The 19423-nt window shown below is 39.2% G+C and overlaps 1 protein-coding gene across 1 annotated transcript in view; it reads right to left on the bottom strand.

The window, feature by feature from the left end:
* Window positions 1–1915: 1915 nt before the first annotated feature.
* Lrrc72 (leucine rich repeat containing 72) overlaps window positions 1916–19423 on the bottom strand; it is a 60408-nt gene continuing 42900 nt past the window's right edge. The window contains exons 6-9 of the mRNA XM_005377335.2: window positions 15970–16059; window positions 14778–14930; window positions 3062–3089; window positions 1916–2147 (exon numbers count right to left, since the gene is read on the bottom strand). Coding sequence (XP_005377392.1) covers window positions 1982–2147; window positions 3062–3089; window positions 14778–14930; window positions 15970–16059 — 437 coding nt within the window. The 3' untranslated portion in view covers window positions 1916–1981. The remainder of the gene's footprint in view (window positions 2148–3061; window positions 3090–14777; window positions 14931–15969; window positions 16060–19423) is intronic.

Genomic DNA, 19423 nt, shown 5'->3' with positions numbered 1-19423 from the left:
TTAAACCTGGTCCCAAATAGGTCATTTTCCTCAGAAAGTGGATTGTGGCCACCCAATGGTATTGATGTCTCTGCTTCCACTCAGCTCACGATGAGTAGCTTGGGTCAGTTATTTGGCCAGTGGTTGGCTGTCATTACTAGGATGGGTGCAGTAGCATATCCAGAACAGTTGCTTGAACAGTGACTAGTTCTCTGCTGCAGGTGGTGTGGCCTTGCTCAGGAGCCCTGGGAAACAGTGCCCTGACTCTGCTTTAGAACTTGCAAGATCTGTAAAGCACCATAGATCAGTCTGAGTGATGTGTTAGTTATCTATTGCGGTGTAACAAACCTTCCTCAAAGTTACTGTTATGGTTTTTGTCTGTGTGTCCCCCCAAAGCCTCCTGTGGCCCATGGGCAGGCTATTAGAGTTGAATGATTGTGGGCGTGAGAGCTACACCCACCCTGGGGTGAATAGTTTGCATATGTAAGGAGAGGAAGAAGTGCTTGGAGCACTCCTCCCACATTCCGCCCTGGTGTGTGGGTCCTGATAGTCCCTTAGCTGTGCTGCCGCCCTGGGATGCAGCCCTCTGCCACGTGCCACTCTGCCTGATAATCATGCCTAGTACGGATTGAAACCTCCACAAACTGTAAGCGAAATAAACCTTTCCTTCCTTAATTTTGGTCATCAGATATTTTGTCCCAGCAGCGAGAGAAAGGTAACCAAGACAGTTACTAATGAAAATCAGTAAGCCTTACATAGTTTCTGCCTCCCAGAAGTTGAAGAGCAGCTTAGCCTGGTGGTCCTGGGATGGGGTTTCTTTGGCCTGAGAGTAGAGGAAAGCTTTCAGCCAGAGTTGCAGTCATCTGAGGTTTAACTGGCAGTTGACACAAAGCCTGAGGCTTCAGTTCCCCAGAATATGGACCTCTCTCCTAGGACTGCTTGAGCGTCATTACTACATGGCAGTTAGTGATCCAGGATGCAGAGGAAGGGAATGTGTTCATTCCTACCCTCACCTCATCTTACCACTCACAGTCGCTTTTGCCTTGATCGTGGGCATGCTCACATAAATGCACAGACTCTGGCTGTGCATGGGTCCTAAGCACCCACAGTTGAAAGGATGGTACTGATTCTTGGTGATTATGCTTTCTAAGCTTTCATCTCTTGTCTATTTTGATGTCAGTCCCAATTTTACAGTATGTCTGTGCTCCCCAAGCATAGGGATAGGGAGAAACATCACTCTGCCTTACATAAGTGTTTAATCCCTTGGTTGAGGGGATCCAGCAAGGTGTTTAAGTTACATTAAATGTCTTAAGTTTTTCCCTTAGAACCAGGTAACTGCCAACAGCTTATCTGATTTCCTTTTTCCCTTGACATTCAATGTCTGGATAGGCCAAGTGCAGATCACTAGTCCACACCCAGAATTGAAAAATGTCTCCAGCAGCAAAGGAAAACGAGACCCTGGGTAAATATAAATTGTGGTAGAATACTATATAGCACCGAGAATGACAGAATTCTTGCTACTAGCAAGAACATGGATAAATCTTATAATGTTGAGAGAAATGAACCAGACAGAAATATCCATTCATCTATTCTTTCGATTCTATTCATATGCCCTTTCACCATTAGACATGATTAATTTATTGTCTAAAATCATCGTAGTGATTATTTTTCAGCAGCAGTGGCCAGTAACAATAACGAGTGCTCTAATGTTCTATTTCTTAGTCATAGGTACCCTGTCCGTGAGCATATTACCCTATTCAGTTTTTGAAAATTTGTTAAGTTGAACACTTATAATCTTCATACATTGCTACATGCATGTTGAACTTCAACAAAACCTTGTATTATAAAGCCTCCACTATAGGAATTATTTTTTTCATTGTTGGTGTTTCTGTGTATATTTAAAGGGTGCAAACCATAGCAAAATAAGTACATAGTATGCGAAGTCACAGGGAAGTTTAATATACACTTGAATACCAATAGGGTTTCTGCAAACACCAGGAGGTTATCTCAGTGTAACTGTGAGCATCTGAGCAGTTTCCGTGCCTTTCTCCTGAAGGTACTTTTCCTCTCGCGTGGGAACTGTGTCCCAGTTCATGGAGGTTACAGTCATCACTGATCTCTTTAAGGACCTTACGAAGACAGCATCTTCTGGGTCATCAAACACAGTTCTGCAAGGGTAGCAACCATGTCAGAAAGGAAAATTAATTTGACCAATCTGGATTTTTAATTTAAATAAATGCTGTATTTCCTGTGTTGTTTATACTATAGTATCACTATCAAATAATTTGTAGATTCTACTGACAAATGACTTTCAGGCTAAGTGACTTTTTATTGTATATATGGTTTATGTCTAAAATAGAGTATCTGGATATATTTGGGGATTTGTTATAGTTTCACTGTCACACTCATGCATATGCTTTTGGAAATGATGTTAAATGAGATGATTAGAATATTTTTACTATTATGCATATTAATAGAGTTAATGTTTGATTATAAATTTGTTTTTATTATGATATATTTCATTTTCAACAATAAATCAAAGAATGTTGAAAAATACAACTATGAAAATGATTTTTAAATTCATCAATATTCATGATTTTGAAATAGCTCCCTTAGTTAATGAAATGTTTGCTTTGGAAATGCAAATTTAAGTGAATGTAAAATATTAATCTACATAATAATTGTGCTCACTGAATATATTTAGAGGAAAAGTAAACAAAGTCCCTCATTTGGAACAGCTAACAGTTACTAAGTTTCTGGTACTGGCAATCGAACTCAGGACCTTGCGCTTGCTATGCAAGTGCTTGTGCCGCTGAGCTATATCCCGGCAGCCCCTTAATTGCTAAGTTTCTATATGCATTAAATCACCTTGAGATTTATTTAGTTATATAAAAACCTTGAAGATGTCAAGTATAAATACATAGCTGGAACTCATTACAGAAAAACAACCATTTCGTCATCTATTGAAGAGCTAGTCATTTTGTAATTAATTAAAGTTTATTTTAGACAGCATTGATAATCTAAGGAACAGGACATTTATGAAATAATCTAATAAAAGTAAAGACTTTTTAAAAGCACTTACTTGTCTACGTTATCAGCAAATGCAAAATCTAAAACAAGAAATTCTAAATTAGTATTTTTCAAATGATTATTCTGCATTTAAAAGCAATGGAACAATGCTGTAACCTGTTTTCAAGCAGTGTAGCAGAGATGCCTTGATACTTAACCAAATCTGAAATTTTCTTTTAGTTATGGTGAGTTTTGTCTTAGGATGTGGGACAAATTTATTAATGTAATACAAATCTCAAAACCCTGAGAAGAGAATACTTGATCAATTCAGTTACCAATGGAATTCAAGTGGGAATTTTTTAAAATTAGGATCCGAGTTTCAGAGTTGAACCTTTTCTTTCTGATGCACCAGTAAATGGGACAATAGACCAAAGGAGAAATATTTAAGGTCATTTTGCTCACTTAGATTCTTGGCATTAACTTCAAAGAAAGAATAAATCCCAGATCACGAGAATCTCTGTCTTCCCTAGCTTTAGAGCTCACGGACTAGGCTTGAATGGCTGGCCTGCTTATGGTATTTTCCAGACTCATTGCTTGCCTTCTCTCCAGAAGGCCGGGCTGGAGGTGGGACTTACCAGCACCTGTTGGGCCACTGAAGTCCACAGTATGAGCTCCTGCCAGTCACATGTAGCAGAGCACACAGCCTTGGGCCAATACATGGCCTTGTCCCCTGCACATAGGGCTGACCCAAGTCTCCCTGGCTTTTCTGTTCTATTCTTCCTACTTTCTCTCTCTACATTTTGCCTTCTGTATTATTGAGTGAAAATTGAAAAATACAAATTAGACATATTAGATATTTTGGTATACATATATTGTGAAATACCACAATAAGCATGCTAATTAACCTTCCTATCACTTAATTATCATTTATTTTTCTTTGGGGGTGGATGTATAGTCATGAGAACATTTTGGATCTACCCTTTTATCCTATTTCAAGTATATAGTCACTTAACTATAGTTAATTATAGTCACTTCACATTATATCACCAGAAATTTGTCATCTTGCATAACTGAAACTTTATCCCCTTTGCCCAATATCTTATTTCTCTCTTTCACCAGTCCACTGATAACCGCCATTCTATTCTCTGCTTCTAAGAGTTTGCCCATTTTAGACTTTATATTCAAGTACCATTATGCAGTATTTTCCCTTCTGTATGGTTTATTGCACTTAGCATAATGTTCTGTAGGTTTACCCATATTGATGTAGATGGCAGTGTGTCTTAGTTACTTTTCTCTCGTTGCTGGTACAAAATACCCAATGTCCAAAATTAAGGAAGGAAAGGTTTATTTAGTTCACAGTTTGTGGAGGTTTCAGTCCATACTCGGCTGGCTCCAAGGCAGAGTGGCACTTGGCAGAGGGCAACAGTTCATGGAGGTGGAAGATAGCAACAGCAGCAACTGCAAAAGGGGGGAGTGGCTGCAAGGAGCCTTTTTCTGTCCATTACATATGACAGCTATCCATCCAGGGCAGGTGTAGCACTCACACCCATAATCCCAGCATTGGACTGTGGATCAATCAAATATCTAGAAGCCCACCCCAGGACTGCATGAGGATTTGGGGGGACATGCAGACACAAACTATAACATTCCACTCTTGGCCCCACAAAGACTTATGTATATCCCTTTATACAAACAGCATTTAGTCCATCTGCATGAGTTGCCAAAGTCTTAATAGTTTCAGCATTGCTGAAAAGTCCAATTCTCTAGTCTCCTCTGAGATGTAAAGCAAGCTCTTAGCTATGAGCCCCTGTACAAATGAAAAGTTAAACACTTTCAGCATTCAGTGGTTCAAAATACATATTACCATTCCAAAAGGTACAAATGGGGATACAGAGCATTGGAACAAAAGCAAGTCCAACATCCAGCAGGGCTAACATTATGTCCTGTAGTTCCATGTCCAGAGTCTGAAGCAATCTGTGGCACATTGTGAGCTCCAAAGGGCTTGCATGAGTCCATCCCTATGGCACTTCTGATGGTTACAGCTTCTATGGCTTCTCTCTTAGGCCTGCTTTGCTCACTTCTTATAGCTTTCCTTAGACAATCCTTGTTCCTGGATTTTCCAAACTTCTGGGGTCTCCACTGAACCTCTGTTTTCTCACTCACAGCTTCACACACTGTCCTCTCAGGGGCACATTGCCTGGCCTCCCAGGCCTTTTGAAATCTAGGTGGAAGCTTTCTTAACCTCAGAACTCTTGCATTCTGCATGCACCTAAAACCAGCACCACGTGGATGATGCCAAGGTCTGCTGCCTCCTGGAGCAGTAGCCAAGCTTTCCTCTCTCTTGGCCATAGGGGGTCAAGTGGCTGGATTGCTGGGCACTCTGAATCCAATTCTGAGGAGCAAATCCTCTATGCCACCACCATTCTGAAACGTGGTGCGGCTGCTGCTGCCATTTTGGAACATGGCGCTCTGCAGCTTTGCTCTCAAAGCAAAGTCTTTCCTCTTTTCAGTTTTTAGGCTGCAAAGGGTGGAGACTTGCTGTTTCTTGTGATGCCTCAGGCCATCTTTTTGATTCTTTTGTTCCTTCTCAGCAAAGGAGATCTCCTCATCCTTATCTTGCAGTCCACAGCTTTACTAGAGCTTCCTTTCTGGCCAAATACATTTTAAATCATCCTGCTGGTCTCTTTGCTCTTGATTCTCAATATAAATCTGGCTAAAAACCCCCAATAATAGCTATGCCACCACCTCAACATTCAACTGTTTTGAAATTTCTTTTGCCAGATTAATTAGTGCACCACTACCATCTCAGTGTCAGGCAAAGTCTCTAGACAGAAGCAAAATGCAGAGAAAGTTTCTGCCAAGCTATAACACATCATCTGGAGTCCAACAGCCAACGCAGTCCTTCTTTCCAGAAGGAAACTCCTAAGCCTGGTCTTTACCAGCAGGATTTCTACCAGCCTTCTGGTCTTCTGAGCTCCGACCAGACTCTCCCATAAAGAACTGAAGGTGTCCCAGCTCTACTCTTTCAGGCCACATCTCCAAACCTTTCCAAACACTTCCCACAAGCCATTTCCAAAGGCGCTTAAACCACATTGTCAGGTATAGTCACAGCAAAGACCCCACTTCTCTGGTACCAAATTCTGTCTCGGTTACTCTTCTCTCATTGCTGGGACAAAATACCCGACACAAAATTAAGGAAGGAAAGGTTTATTTAGGTCACAGTTTGTGGAGGTTTCAGTCCACACTTGGCTGGCTCCAAGGCAGAGTGGCACTTGGCAGAGGGCAACAGTTCATGGTGGTGGAAGACAGCAAAAACAACAACTGCAAAAAGGAGGAGTGGCTGCAAGGAGCCTCTTTCTCTCCCTTACATATGCCAACCTACCCCAGGGCAGGTGTAGCACTCACACCCATAATCCCAGCATTGGACTATGGATCAATCAAATATCTAGAAGCTTGCTCCTCGACTGCATGAGGATTTGGGGGGACAGGCAGACACAAACCATAACACAGTGTTTCCTTTTTTTTTGTTTTTTATGTCTTTCTAGGAAATATTTTCATGTATGCTGTTGTATTAGCTTTTCCATCACTGGAACAAAATACCCAACACCCATAACTCAAAGGAGGAGAGGTTTAAATTTGCCCATGGTTTTGAGGGGTTCAGTCCATGGTTAGCTGGTTTCAAGGCAGAAGTGGTTTGGTAGAAGGACATGGTGGAAGAAAGTGGTTCACTTAAGACAGTCAGGAAGCAGAGAAGGGAGGAACTAGGGAGGGATACATCCTCCAAAGCCACGTCCCCAGTGACACTTCTCTGACCAGGCCTTACCTGGTTGAGCCTTACACATCTAGCTGTGAACTCATCAATGGAATAATCAACATTTAGCTATGAGCATAGCACCACCACAATCTAATCACTTTCTAAAAGCCCCACCTCTGAACATAAGAGAATGTTGGGGGACACCCTGGATCTAAACCATAACAGATGTCATCCTTACAAAGTAGCCCTACTTTTTCTCTTTGGCTCAGGGCTGCTACAGGCACAACAGGGTGGTATGTGTTTGTGGGTGATCCTTTTCTATGTACTGTCACCTGGTAGAGTTCTACAGTGTGGCAGCTCTGTTTACCTTTGGTTTTTGCCTCCACAAATTCTTCTGAGTCTGTACAACTCTCACAATTTCTCATCTCTATGCCAAACAACCTCCAGACCTCCCACTGAGCTCAGTACCTGCCTCAGGATTCTTGCATAAGTATCCTTGCACTCTGCATTCACTTTTCTGGGTGAGCCGCGTGTTAAAGCTACTCAAAGATTTCAAAACCTGGCTTCCTGAGCTTTTGATCTTCCAGTTTGTAACTTAAATTTTCTCTGCATTCCGTCCTTTCTAGGGTTACACTGACCTCCTCTGTAGTCAATTGCCATTTGTTGAGTAATCTACCTTGTTTTCCATTTTGGTTTTGTTCTTGTGTCTTGCTGAGGAGCAGAACCTTTGCCTCCAGGTCTTGGCTCTGTGACACTGTGTACCCCCTCACCCTGGCACAGTCCCGACAGCTCTGTCTTGTTTGGAGGGAAGAGCAAATGTGATGGAAATGTAGCAGTGTCAGAGTGAGACATTCAAAAACTTTATTCATGTTTCATTGTAAGTAGTCCATAATGTCTTTTATAGATCAGTAGTGTAGTAGTTTAGTTATTATGTGTAGGCAGTCAAGAGGTCCAACAATAGGGTCAGATAAAAAAAAAAAAAAAAAAGAATAGCCCACTTAGGTTGAGAGCTAATCCAAGCAGCTAAACCAAGCTTAGACACACAAAGGTAAACACAAGAAGAAAGCTAAAAATACACTAAAAAGGGAGGCAAGAACCTTTCCTCCCAAGGAAGAGGTATGCTAAGTTAGTCTGTACCTCACATCAGAGAAAACATTCGCAATGCAAGATAACCAGGTTCTTTTTAAACTCTTGAACTCATCTCCTCTAAACAAATCCCATGCTCTGCCTATCTGTATAAGGCTAAGACAGAAAAGTATGTTGGACTTCCTCCCTTTTTGGTGAGTATCCACTTACAGCTTTTTCTTCTTATTTCTTATAAACACTCTCCTAACCCCTTTCTTTTGTCCTGGAATTTATTCTTCAATTTTGGTAGACAAAGAACTTGGACTAATACAAAATCATATAAATAATACTTTTTATTATTTGTGTGTCACATCGGCAGTTCCTCTGGACTTTAAATCCAGCAAACTGAGGTTAATAGGAGGCTAGAGATTGAAGAGCATTTATCTTTCCCCCCTTTTTTTCTCCATTTCACCATGATTACATTTAAAGGTAGATGAGATTTATGCTGGTTTGTTTTGCTTTGTTTTTACCGGATAGCCTTAAGTCTCTCCCCTGTAGGGAAAGTTCTGGTGCCTTCCATTCTGCCCTGCCATTCTCCCAAGAAATAAAGCAGCTGGCATCAGCACCTCCTCCAAGGTGAGACTTCTCTGTGGCTGCTGGATTCCAGGCCTCTCTAGTGACCTGGTTTCCCATTTCTCCAGGGAGGCCCATGTCCTCCGCCCTGTGACCACTCAGTGCCTAGTTTGTAACTGCCCCTCGCTAGTTGTGTGACTCCAGAGTGAAGCTGGTCCTCAGTCACAAGTGGGAAAACGGCTCTGGAGGATGCTCCCAAGGAGGTGTGCACCTCTAGTCCCCAGGGATGGGAGTTTGTCACCCTACAAGATGTTTTGCGGGTAGATGAAACATCGCCACACAACCCAACTTTTGCATTTCCTATTCACTCTGACTTACTCCTGGGCCTCATTCTTACAAACTGTTGTAGATTTAATCTTCAAACTCTCAAAAAAAAAAAAAGAAAAAAAGAAAAAAAAGAATGAGAAAGCTTTAGTCCCAATTTGCCTGTCTTTCTGTCTCGGGAGAGGACTGGGAGCTGAGAATATCTGCACCCTCTTCTCCTCCGTGCCCAGGAATGCACTTGGGTGGGGGGCGCTGACTGGAGTTTAAGGCAGGGCCATCACAGCACAGATGACTGTGTACACAGAACAGACAGCAGCTTTAGGGCTCCTTAAGAGTTTGATGGCAGCTTTAGACAAAACAAGTATTAAGAGAGCCAAGGACTAAGTCTCTCTTGCCACAATTCTCTCTAGAACATGTCGCTAGGCCGCCAACCAAGTTCTATACTCAGAGATATGCTGGGGGCTGAAAAAAAAGCCTATAGCCAGTAGGAATCATGGCGATGTGAGAAAACAGGATTCAGGCCACAGTAAGAGTGGCAGTGCAGCCTGGTCTCACTTTCTCAACCACCACCAGCTCACTGGGCAGGGTCAGGCCTTAGGGCAAGAAACAGAGGCACCACAAAGGGCTGGGACACCTCCGCTCCCACTCTGTTTATCAGCACTGGAAAGATGGATGTGGAACTCGGCCTTCCCTCTGGCCTTCAAATATATATTCTGTCTTCTATTTCTATGCAGAAAGAAACTGTCAATGAGTCCTTGGTTGATCAGTATTGCATGTCTCTATCTGTTTTCATGAGAAGCCACTTTGAAGATATCAATATGTAATACAACAACCATTATTAATTCCCTACCACTTTGTTTGTAACTCTGTATTATCTGTACTGTTCTTTTGCTATGTTGTAAAATGTTGTCTGTCTGTTAATGTTTTCCTTCTTTTATTTTTAAAATAAAAAAAAAAGAAAAAGAGCACCTTTGAACTCCAGGCACTTGGTTTTTTTCTATATTCATCCTCAGCCTGAGAACCCCAGGAGTGGGGAAAGTAGTTGCCAAAAAACCATATATAAAGTACAACACTGTATCTTTAATGGTATAGCAAGAACACTGACATAAGAAACAGCTGTGGCTATCAAAGGAGCGATTTATAGTAGTGAGTAATACAGAGGGCCCTGTGGAGCCTGCACTGTCATAGCAGCTATTCTGAAGATTAAGGTAGAACGTACACCTAAGACCCTTCTTAAACCAGTCCTTGCTTTCCAGAGTATAAAGGAGCTTCTCTCTCGTTCCTCTTCTGATTCCTACTAGTCTTGGTGGTAACTTATTACAAGAGACTTCTGTGAGGATTCACCTAGAAGGTGCTGCAATACCCTCTATGGAAAGTTCTGATGAGTCTAGTTATAAAACCCAAACTATAAAAGATTATTATAGCTCAACTTGGCCAATACATCTAAGAGTGCACTCTGATTTAAAAGTAATTGTTTTGTGTGCGCTAAATGTTTCTCATTGGCTTATCTGCCTGTTAAATTGTTTTAATAAGTAGTTACAATACCTGCAGCTGCTTCATTGAAGATTTTTTTGAGCTCATATTAATTTCAATTTTCTCTTTTTACTTTTGAGGCTCTTCTGAGACTTTTCCCCAAAAACTGATTGTATAGGTTTTCAGGGAAGCCAAATACACTTTAAAATTAGAGGGTACAAAATCTAGTAGGCTACAGACCTATGAGGCTTACAGGTGAAAACATTAGGGTTTGATAACGTAAAGGTTATATATGATTAGGTTAATGTGTGTGTTTCTGCGTGTAAACTTTCAGATGTATATTATCCTCCAAAAGTTCTACATAAATTAGCACACAGATAAATAAGCACACATGATTTAGCCCAAATGTTTATTGTTTATGTGGCTTAACAGCTGGTTAATTAAATTCATTGGTAAAGGTAACAATATCTTAAAGTGACATATTTCCATATGGATTGTCAGCCAATCAAGATAATATTAAAAAAATTGGTGTTTTAAATGCAATGTCTGTTGTCCGTAACAATACTTTAGGAATTTTCCTTGGTTAGAGATAATATGTATAGCTTAAAGGATGTTAATTGCTAGATTTTGTTCTAATGAATCATCTAAAGTAATTGTTAAGATGAGTAGTTGGGGACCCTTTGGATTTGTGAAGCCATTGGACACAACCCACTCTGTAGCTTAAGCAGCAGCTGCCTGAAGTGATTTGTTCAGTTTTTTTCACTGATGGGTGAATTCTTTAGTTTTTCTAAGAGTCTTGCTGTGGCATACCCTTACGAATATTAATAAATAATTATAAGATATTTAAGTTGGCTATAATCAAAAGGTTAAACTTTCTATGTCTAAAGCAATAAGGTGTTCTTAAGATAATAGCATGTCCCTGCATGTACTGGTGGTATATGCATGACTGTTCCATCTGGCATCTTGTACCACTGCTGGTTGGTTATTTAACATCAGACAATGGAATTCAAATCAGAGCCATCCACGATGTACAAATTATTGCCCCATCATGACTGTGTTAAAATGCTTTTGGCTCAACTTACAAAACTAGATTAAAAAAGCAAAGGTTCTATGTTTTACTAAATTCTTGTGTGTTCTATTAATAGGCCTTTGGTTACTAAAGACTGAGTTTTAAGAGCTAAAGATTATTTAAATGTTGTCTTGTAAAATGTTTTCCATGATCAGTTTATGATTTGTTGAATAAACAACTGTTATCTTAGTTTATGAGATAACTACATGTCTGGGAATATATATAAAAAGAAGATAAGCTATGAGTCTAAGCTTTAAAGTTAAGCTTACAGAGGAGTACATAAGATTAATACATACAAAGTAACTAATAGGTGCTGTCTTTTAATACAGTATACATCCATACCTTAGACAGAAAATGATCAAAATTTTTGTCATGTCTTTAAATGTGGTTCTGCATTTAAAATTTGATCTGTTGCTTCTCAGCTCTTTGGCTAAGATCAAGTGTAAAACTTGATCTCTGTCTACTGATTTTGATTACATTCTGATACTTTATAAATGAGATACAATTGTATGTTGAGTTATAAGTCCATTTGTGACCAGTAACACTATTTCCTAAATCTATAAAAGGTCTAAAAGTGTCCTTTAATTTTTGTCAGTGCAGTTACACCCTGTCAGCCTGTTAAAGGAGTCTCAATTTTGCCTTAAGAGTAAGAACTAAATATGTACAGTGTATGCAAAGATTTCTGTGTCGCTGTGATGCTAGTCATTGCTAACTTCATGGTATATTAAATACACTTGTGTTTCCTAAGTGTATAGGATTTCAAGGATGCAAAATTTGGGAAAACTTCTCATCATACCAATGACCTCCACGCTCAAGTTGTCTGTGGTGTTGAAATTTTCAGACTCATGCTTGTGTGATTGTTATGTAATTGTGTTATTATAGTTAAATATGCTTAAAAATATGCAACCCAGCCAATGTCACTGTATAGATTAAAGATTGGCATTAATAACCTTTGAAGTACTTTTATATACAAATACACTCTGGTTAAATGATACTCTTTTATAAGGTAACAAATTTAAGTAGAAGTTTCTTTATGTCAAGTAATTTTTTTGGTGGAGGGGGGAGTCTATTTTTTTGAGATAGAGTCTCGCTATATATTCCAGGCTAGCCTCGAATTGAGTACGTAGCCCAAGTTAGCTTCTGACTCATGGCAGTTCTCCTGCTTCAGCCTCCAAGTGCTGGGATTATAGGCATGCGCCACCAAGCCTGGAAGAATGTCATTTAATATTTTGTAATGGGATAGAGTTTAATAACTAAAAAGCTAGTTTATACTAAAATTGGAATTTAAATGTACTTTTAGAGATTAAAAAAATTGGTCATGTTAAATGCAGAGAGCCACCTGTGATTGGTGGCCACTAAACAGATGATTAATTCCCGTGCTCCATACAATGTTCCGGACCAAGGGGCCAAGTGGAAATTCCACTTTTCAGATTCACCTCCTGGAGAAACCAGGAGTCTTTTTTCTTCGCCTTATTTCCAGTAAGAACTCTCCTAAGTTTCTCCTTTGACTCTGTGAGAAACCTGAGCTCGGTTTGCACAGAATTGAGCATTTCACTACTTGAGAGCAAAGTGTGCGATGTCTGTTTCGGAACCACTTCCGGGGTCAGCAGCACGCAGATGGTTTCCGGTCCCTCTGTCTCTGTCACTGGGTGACCCTGAGATGTGAGGAGAAGTTTCTGAAGAGGTCAAGCCTCTCTGGACAAAGAGGCAAAGCTGAATGTGGCGGACTAATTTTGAGTAAGCACAGGCAGATACAAACAATTGATATTCTTTCACCTTTTTCTGTTAGAACATGTTCATAATAGAAAGTTGCGGAAGAAGGCTTGAGTTTTGTTCTAGTTCTTCTTCCTTCCCTTCTCTTGCTCAGTGTAGCATAATAATTTAGTTGGCTATACAGTTCTTGGCAGACTCTGCTTTCCCTCAGCATTTTAAAGACATTAGATCACCGTCCTCTGACGTCCATTGTAGCAGCTGGGGAGCCTCTTATGACTCCGTTATCCTTCTGTAGATAATCTGAATTTTTCTGATTGATTTAAAACTGCTTTGTGTTTAGCATAAAGTTTATTCTTTACTTTTAGGTTATAGTGCCTTTTATTTTTAAGTTTAGGTGTCTTATGTCTTTGAATTCATTTTGTCTTACAAACCTAAGGATTCACTCATCAATGTTGGAAAATATTCAGACATTATCACTTCCGCCATTACCTTCCACTCAACTTCTTTCATAATTCTTTCCTCAGGAAGTATTACTAAACTTATATTTGCTCTTCTGTTTCTAATATCTCCTTGTCTCAACATCTAATTAGTACCTTCTATTTCTTTATTTCTCCCTGGATGATTTTCTCAATGTTATTTCCTAATTTAATATTCTCCCCTTTATTTTGAGAAAATCCATTTTATTCTTTTTAATATCTGTTTTACTATCTATTGTCCACTTGGCAAAATATTATGAGGAAAATAATTATATTTATTACATCATTCTTCATCCCTTCTTTCTTCTTTCCTGGAATGGAGATATGATGCTTGGGGATTTAGCAGCCACTTATAACCATAAAGCACATTAAGTAAAGCAAAATTAAAGATAGATATGTTCCTGAACACTGATAACATCGTAGTAGTTTATGCTAACCTTATAAATCCTACTCTGTAAAAATAACCCCAGATTGAGTCTGTTCTATATAAAAATTAAATTCCAATGAATGAAACAATACTGACAATGTTTTGTTATATTTACATATAATGATTTTGCATGAGTGTAACCAAAATGGCAATAGATCTTATTTCTGGGTGGTGAAATTGCAAGTCATCTTGATCTTTTTTTAGTATTTTTCTATGTCATCATTAGCCTTAGTTGATGAAACTGTCTTATGCTATTGGTAATGACAATAGCTACAGTTTATTGATGAATTTATATTGTGTCAGATACTGGAGAAGAGGCTTCAATGTATTATCTCACTATCAGATTACCTCACTTAATATGTCTGAAGATGAAAATGCGTATTCACTTTAACTAATAAAAGCATAAATTAGGAAAATTAGAAAACATGGTATCATTTAGATCTGAAATGTCTCCCAAAGTCCCAGAGATGGGGCTTTTGAAAGGTGATTGGATCATAAGGTGCTATAGTCATCAGCAAGTGAAATAACTAAATGTGCTGATAGGAGGTGACTACTGTGGGGAGGTATGTACCAGGGCACAACTTACAAGGGTGGGGTCTTGTCTGGCTCTTTCCTTTCTCTCTCTGCTTCCTGGTGCCATAGTACAAGCAACTTCCTTCTTTCATGTTTATGCCTTGGGGCCAGCTGACCATGGGTTGGACCCACTGAAGCCATGAGTCAAAATAAACCTCCTCTCAGCTTAAAAGCTGAGGGTGTTGAGTATTTTGTCCCAGTAATGGGAAAGTGACATCCAAAGTAATCACATATTATTTCACTATCTAGGTACTGAGCTTATTTTAAATTACATTTATAATAAAATTTTCCAAATCTTAAGGAATTTTAATTTCATTTTTTCTTTTCTTTTTTTCAAAATACCTGGAGGTAGTCTCTGGGCTGGTTTCTGCTTTAATGGTAATTTAGGATTCCATGAGGCATCTACTTTTCCTCCAAATGCAATTGATTGAATGATATGAGCCTTTTTGTGGTTAAAAATGGTAATCATTGATCTTCTTTCTTTTTCTGTAACTTCTGATAAATACAAAAAGTACTATTACTGCATAATACTGGATTGTAAATACATATACACAGTGGCTCAAAACAGAATTGAAGGCTTTAAAAATGTATTAAAGTGAAGTAGATTATGTGCACATCTTGCCATTTTAGATTCATAAAGGGGCTCACAGTTATTTCTATAATCTTACAAACTCTTATTATACCTTCCTTGCATTATAAAACTGAGCTCAGTCTTTCAGTCTAGTGCATCAGGGGCACTTTCTGACACGTCACAGAGATGAGTGACATCCCAGCATGTCATATCCCTTATTTCCTGGGGACCACTGAGAAGAAGAGATACTGCCACAAGGCTTTGGTGTATCTCAGAGAAAAAGTAGCTCAGTAATAAGAAAATTCAAGAGCTGTGAGTGTTGCTCAGTGGCAGAGGACTTGTGTAGCATCAGTGGGGCCTTGAGTTCAATAACCAGTATCACCAACAAGCAAACAAGAATGTTCAAATTTGGAGATAAAATAGGTCTTAAAAATGCACAATGTAGTGAACTGACATTGATTGTATATATGTGGCTTATGTAGACTAAACACACTAGTTTATCTCTAGTGTATGAAAATGTATTATAAAAAGTTACCATAGATTAGGTCAATTTAAATAATAAAAATTTACAGAGTTTCAAAGAGAATAAATTAGAATTTACATAGTACTTAAGAGACTTAGTCCAATTCCCTCATTTTTCAGATAAGGAACTAAGGTGCCAGAGAATCAATGACTTGGCATCTGATACGTTAATGTCAAAAGCAGGACTAGAAGGAAACCCTTCCTTGTACCCAGCTACATGGCCTTTCTAGTAAACTGAGATAGAAGCATGCATCCTAAACTAGGACACATTTCAGAATGCAAATATCTAAAAAAATAAATATTTAAAAACCTTCAATTTCAGACAGTTACTTAGCAGTATTCATTTACAAAGACAAATTTTCAATGGCGTGCTGCATTTTTAAACTACGAAGTTGTAAGACTGCTTTTCCAATATTCTCTGCAATAAAGAATTGTCCTTACGATTTCTGTCAAGTAGCTCTACTCCTGGGAGGTGGTATATTATATACAAACGGTACAAGTTATATTGGCACAAAGGGTTTTGGTACAGACCTGCAAAGGAAAAATCCAAAATAAGGTGTCAGATTTAAAAGTTAGTTGTATTTATCACTTGATAAAATAGGAGAAACTGAAGAACGCATGTACAGCAGACATAAAAAGCTCCAGTGCATACCAAGCCAATGGCTCCAGCAAACCCCTACTTGTTCAGAGCAGCCTTTTAATTTTATTACCTGCTAAGTTCACTCATTCAACAAAGTACCACTACTATCTAAGTACCACTACTATCTACTAAACACTGTGCTAGGTGCTGAGGGTATATCACTGACCCGAATCTGCCACAAATGGGAAAAATGTTAAACTTCCATAGCAAATTTGTAAAGCAAGAATGAAGTATTGGATCTGTGGGAATCTTGAAGCTGCTTTTGATTACAGTATCATGTGGGACTTAGTGCGTGGCTGGACACAAAGGTGCGGTGCACTGTCCCAGTAGAACTTTCTCCCTCCACTTCACACCATTACGCATAATTCAAAATATGGGAATGCTGACAACAGCTTCAGACCTGCATAGGAGCAGAGCTCAGCACATCTGGATGCTGCGTCTCGTCCATCTCTGGCCAGACACCCGCTGCTCTGGGATCCTGGAGTGCAGGGGCTGGCATGCCTCACAAACTTGACTCTCCATGAAGTGACCAGAGGAGGCTGGTGTGCGGGGTGCAGGGAGCTCCTGGCAGTTGTACCCTCACAGACCCTTAGCAAGCAGCACGGAGATGCAGTTTTTCAATTCCCAAGTGGACGCCGTGAGGGTCTTACTTTCAAGTAGTCTTCTATGTATTAATGCTTAGATACTATCAAACAGGATTAGGTCAACAGTATAAAGTAAAGCTTTTATCACTTCCAGTTGGGCATCTTTAGCTGCTTCTGTGTGATTTCTAGAGTCTTTGGACTGCTTCTATGTGATTTCTGGAAAATACTTCCAAAAAGGACACATAGTGAGAAGATCCACTAGATGGCAGTAACAGAAAGCGCTCCAGCTCCTGACAGTCTGCATCCCTCAACAAAATGAGGCTCACTTACAGTACTCAGAGCTGAGTACTGAATAGTATCGACTATTCATGAAATTCAGAGAAGCTTAATAAAGGCACGATATCGTTAAGCATTAGAAATCCAGGAAAAACTGATTAATATTTGTCAAGCACAGTTTGCTACACAAAGAAGATTGGAAGAAGCATGCTTAAAAGACAACAAACTAGTTAAAAACTGAAAGCAAATCAGTCATCTGGATTTTTTCTTTTTTTTGTAGGTAATAAAGCATTCTGATTTCTTGTATAAAATTTTTTCTGGCTAATAAAATCCTTATATATAACTATTCCCCGTGGAAAGCAGGAGTGTTAAAAGGACATAAAGCAGGCAATGGAAGACACCTGGTACATAACAAACAAAAGTTATCAGAGTGAGGAAAGGCATAAAAATATGTAGAGCCAGGAGCAACAAAGACACTAAAGAAAGGAAATGCATATGTATTGGGGAAAGTGAGAAGTAAAAAGGAACGAAATTTTTCAGGATTCCGTAAGCGACAAAAATGATTTGAATTTTGTCCTTAAAAGAAGTGGAATTTAAGCTGGGAACAATAATTATAACTACAGAATAGGGAATAGAACGGATATATATATATGAAAGCAGTAATAAGGACAGATTTAAACAGTCCCACAAGGATCATGCATTGTAGTTTGAGCCAGGAAAAGTAAAGGGCATCCTTGAAGGATATAAAAGCAAAACACAATTGCTTTTAATGAGAACTTAGGAGGGAGAAAAAGTCACAAATGTTTTAGTGCAGAAGGCTGCTCTGGGGTTACTGTCTTGGGGAATCACATCTGACACACCTCATTACCCTGTATTACATTATACCAGCTGGAACTTGAGTCTGCCTTTGCACGGGACATTGATGGAAAATGTACCAGCATCTTGCAGTGGTGGTTACTCTCGACGGACCCTTCACACTGTCTTTGCCCTCCCAGAATATTACTGTTTCACTTCTTGGCTATATCTTTGAATTCCTAGCTAAGTAACTTCGTTATGTAAAATTAAAGCCCTAGCTTCAGTTAAACAGAGCACAAACCTTAGAATTACGTTACATGACTTATTAACAAGGTGTCACCACTCTGAAAACTCAGTGTCCTTGTCTTGGGTCTCCATTCATCTCGTCTTATTGTAAAATCTGAATGACAGAAAACTGAGCTGCTAGTCCAGCCTCTGCTCATATGAGCTTAAAAAAAAAATAGAAGTAAATAATTTGAAAGTCATTTTATCTTTATTATCTCTCATTTTTTTCCCTAGCTCTTAAATTGTAGAAGAAAGCCGTCTTCTTCGCTACCTTTCCCCCTTACATACTGTAAACATTTAACATTTTGGATTTATGGGTTTTGGATGGATGCTACTAAAATTACCATAAAGTAAGTTTCTAAGATATGAAATCAGTTTCCTGTCTCTGAATGTTCTGAAAGCCTCCTGTGATGTATGGGCACATTCCTTTAGAAATTATGAAGCAAAATTGCTTACACTTTCACTTTCAATAGGTTAATACTATTTAATCTGCCTTCCCCCCAGGCTACTTATAGAGTACACCTCAGTGGCGCCAGCACTGTCTTGCTTATCTTAATTTGGGATTCAGAGTCTAAGCAATTTACATTTACCCAATAATATATCAAAATGTCTGTACCACCTTACCACACAAAGCTTCAGTTACGTGAGTCACATTTGTGAAGCTACTTCTTAATGATACAGGAGAGGAGAAAGAAAGAAAGAGGAAGTAAAGAAGGAAGAGAGACTGGAAGGATACAGTCATCTAAATAACTGGCTCCAGTTAATTGTGGCAACTTTTAAAACTGGACTTTAAAATCATTATTTAAATGGGCCCAAATGTTCTGAAGGCGTCTTTGAAGAAAGCTGATGTAATTAATAAGGGATTCACATATCCATTTTAATAGATGAGAGAAATGATACAGAGAGATTTTGGAAGCCTGTACGAAACAGCCTGTGAAAGGAAGCTCAGCTGTCCATGATCAGGCAGCTAGATTTTGAAGTTCTGGGTCAAGATTAATCGGGTCAACGTTTCATTGTTATCACCATCTCGTTTTAACCACAACCTGTGAGCTACCGTACAGCACATGCTTTTACTCAATATGAAAATCATCTTTGTTTTTTTAAAAGAAAAACAGAGCAGAAGCTGAAGAGAGTGGAAGGGTCAGAACCTTTCTTAACTTTGAGCTGAGTAAATACTCCCACTGGTTGTTTTTATGTGGTGAGTTGTTCCTTAGTGGGAAGGGGTGGGCTCACTTGGACGGGCCTTAATAGGAGACGTTCAAGTGAAGAGACCCTTGAGGTTGTGGTCCTACTCTGTGACCCAGCATCCCGCTTC

Source organism: Chinchilla lanigera, unplaced genomic scaffold (genome assembly GCF_000276665.1).
Source record: "Chinchilla lanigera isolate Chin_1 unplaced genomic scaffold, ChiLan1.0 scaffold00009, whole genome shotgun sequence".
In the NCBI taxonomy this organism is placed as follows: domain Eukaryota; kingdom Metazoa; phylum Chordata; class Mammalia; order Rodentia; family Chinchillidae; genus Chinchilla; species Chinchilla lanigera.
This window is presented reverse-complemented; position numbering and strand designations above follow the sequence as displayed.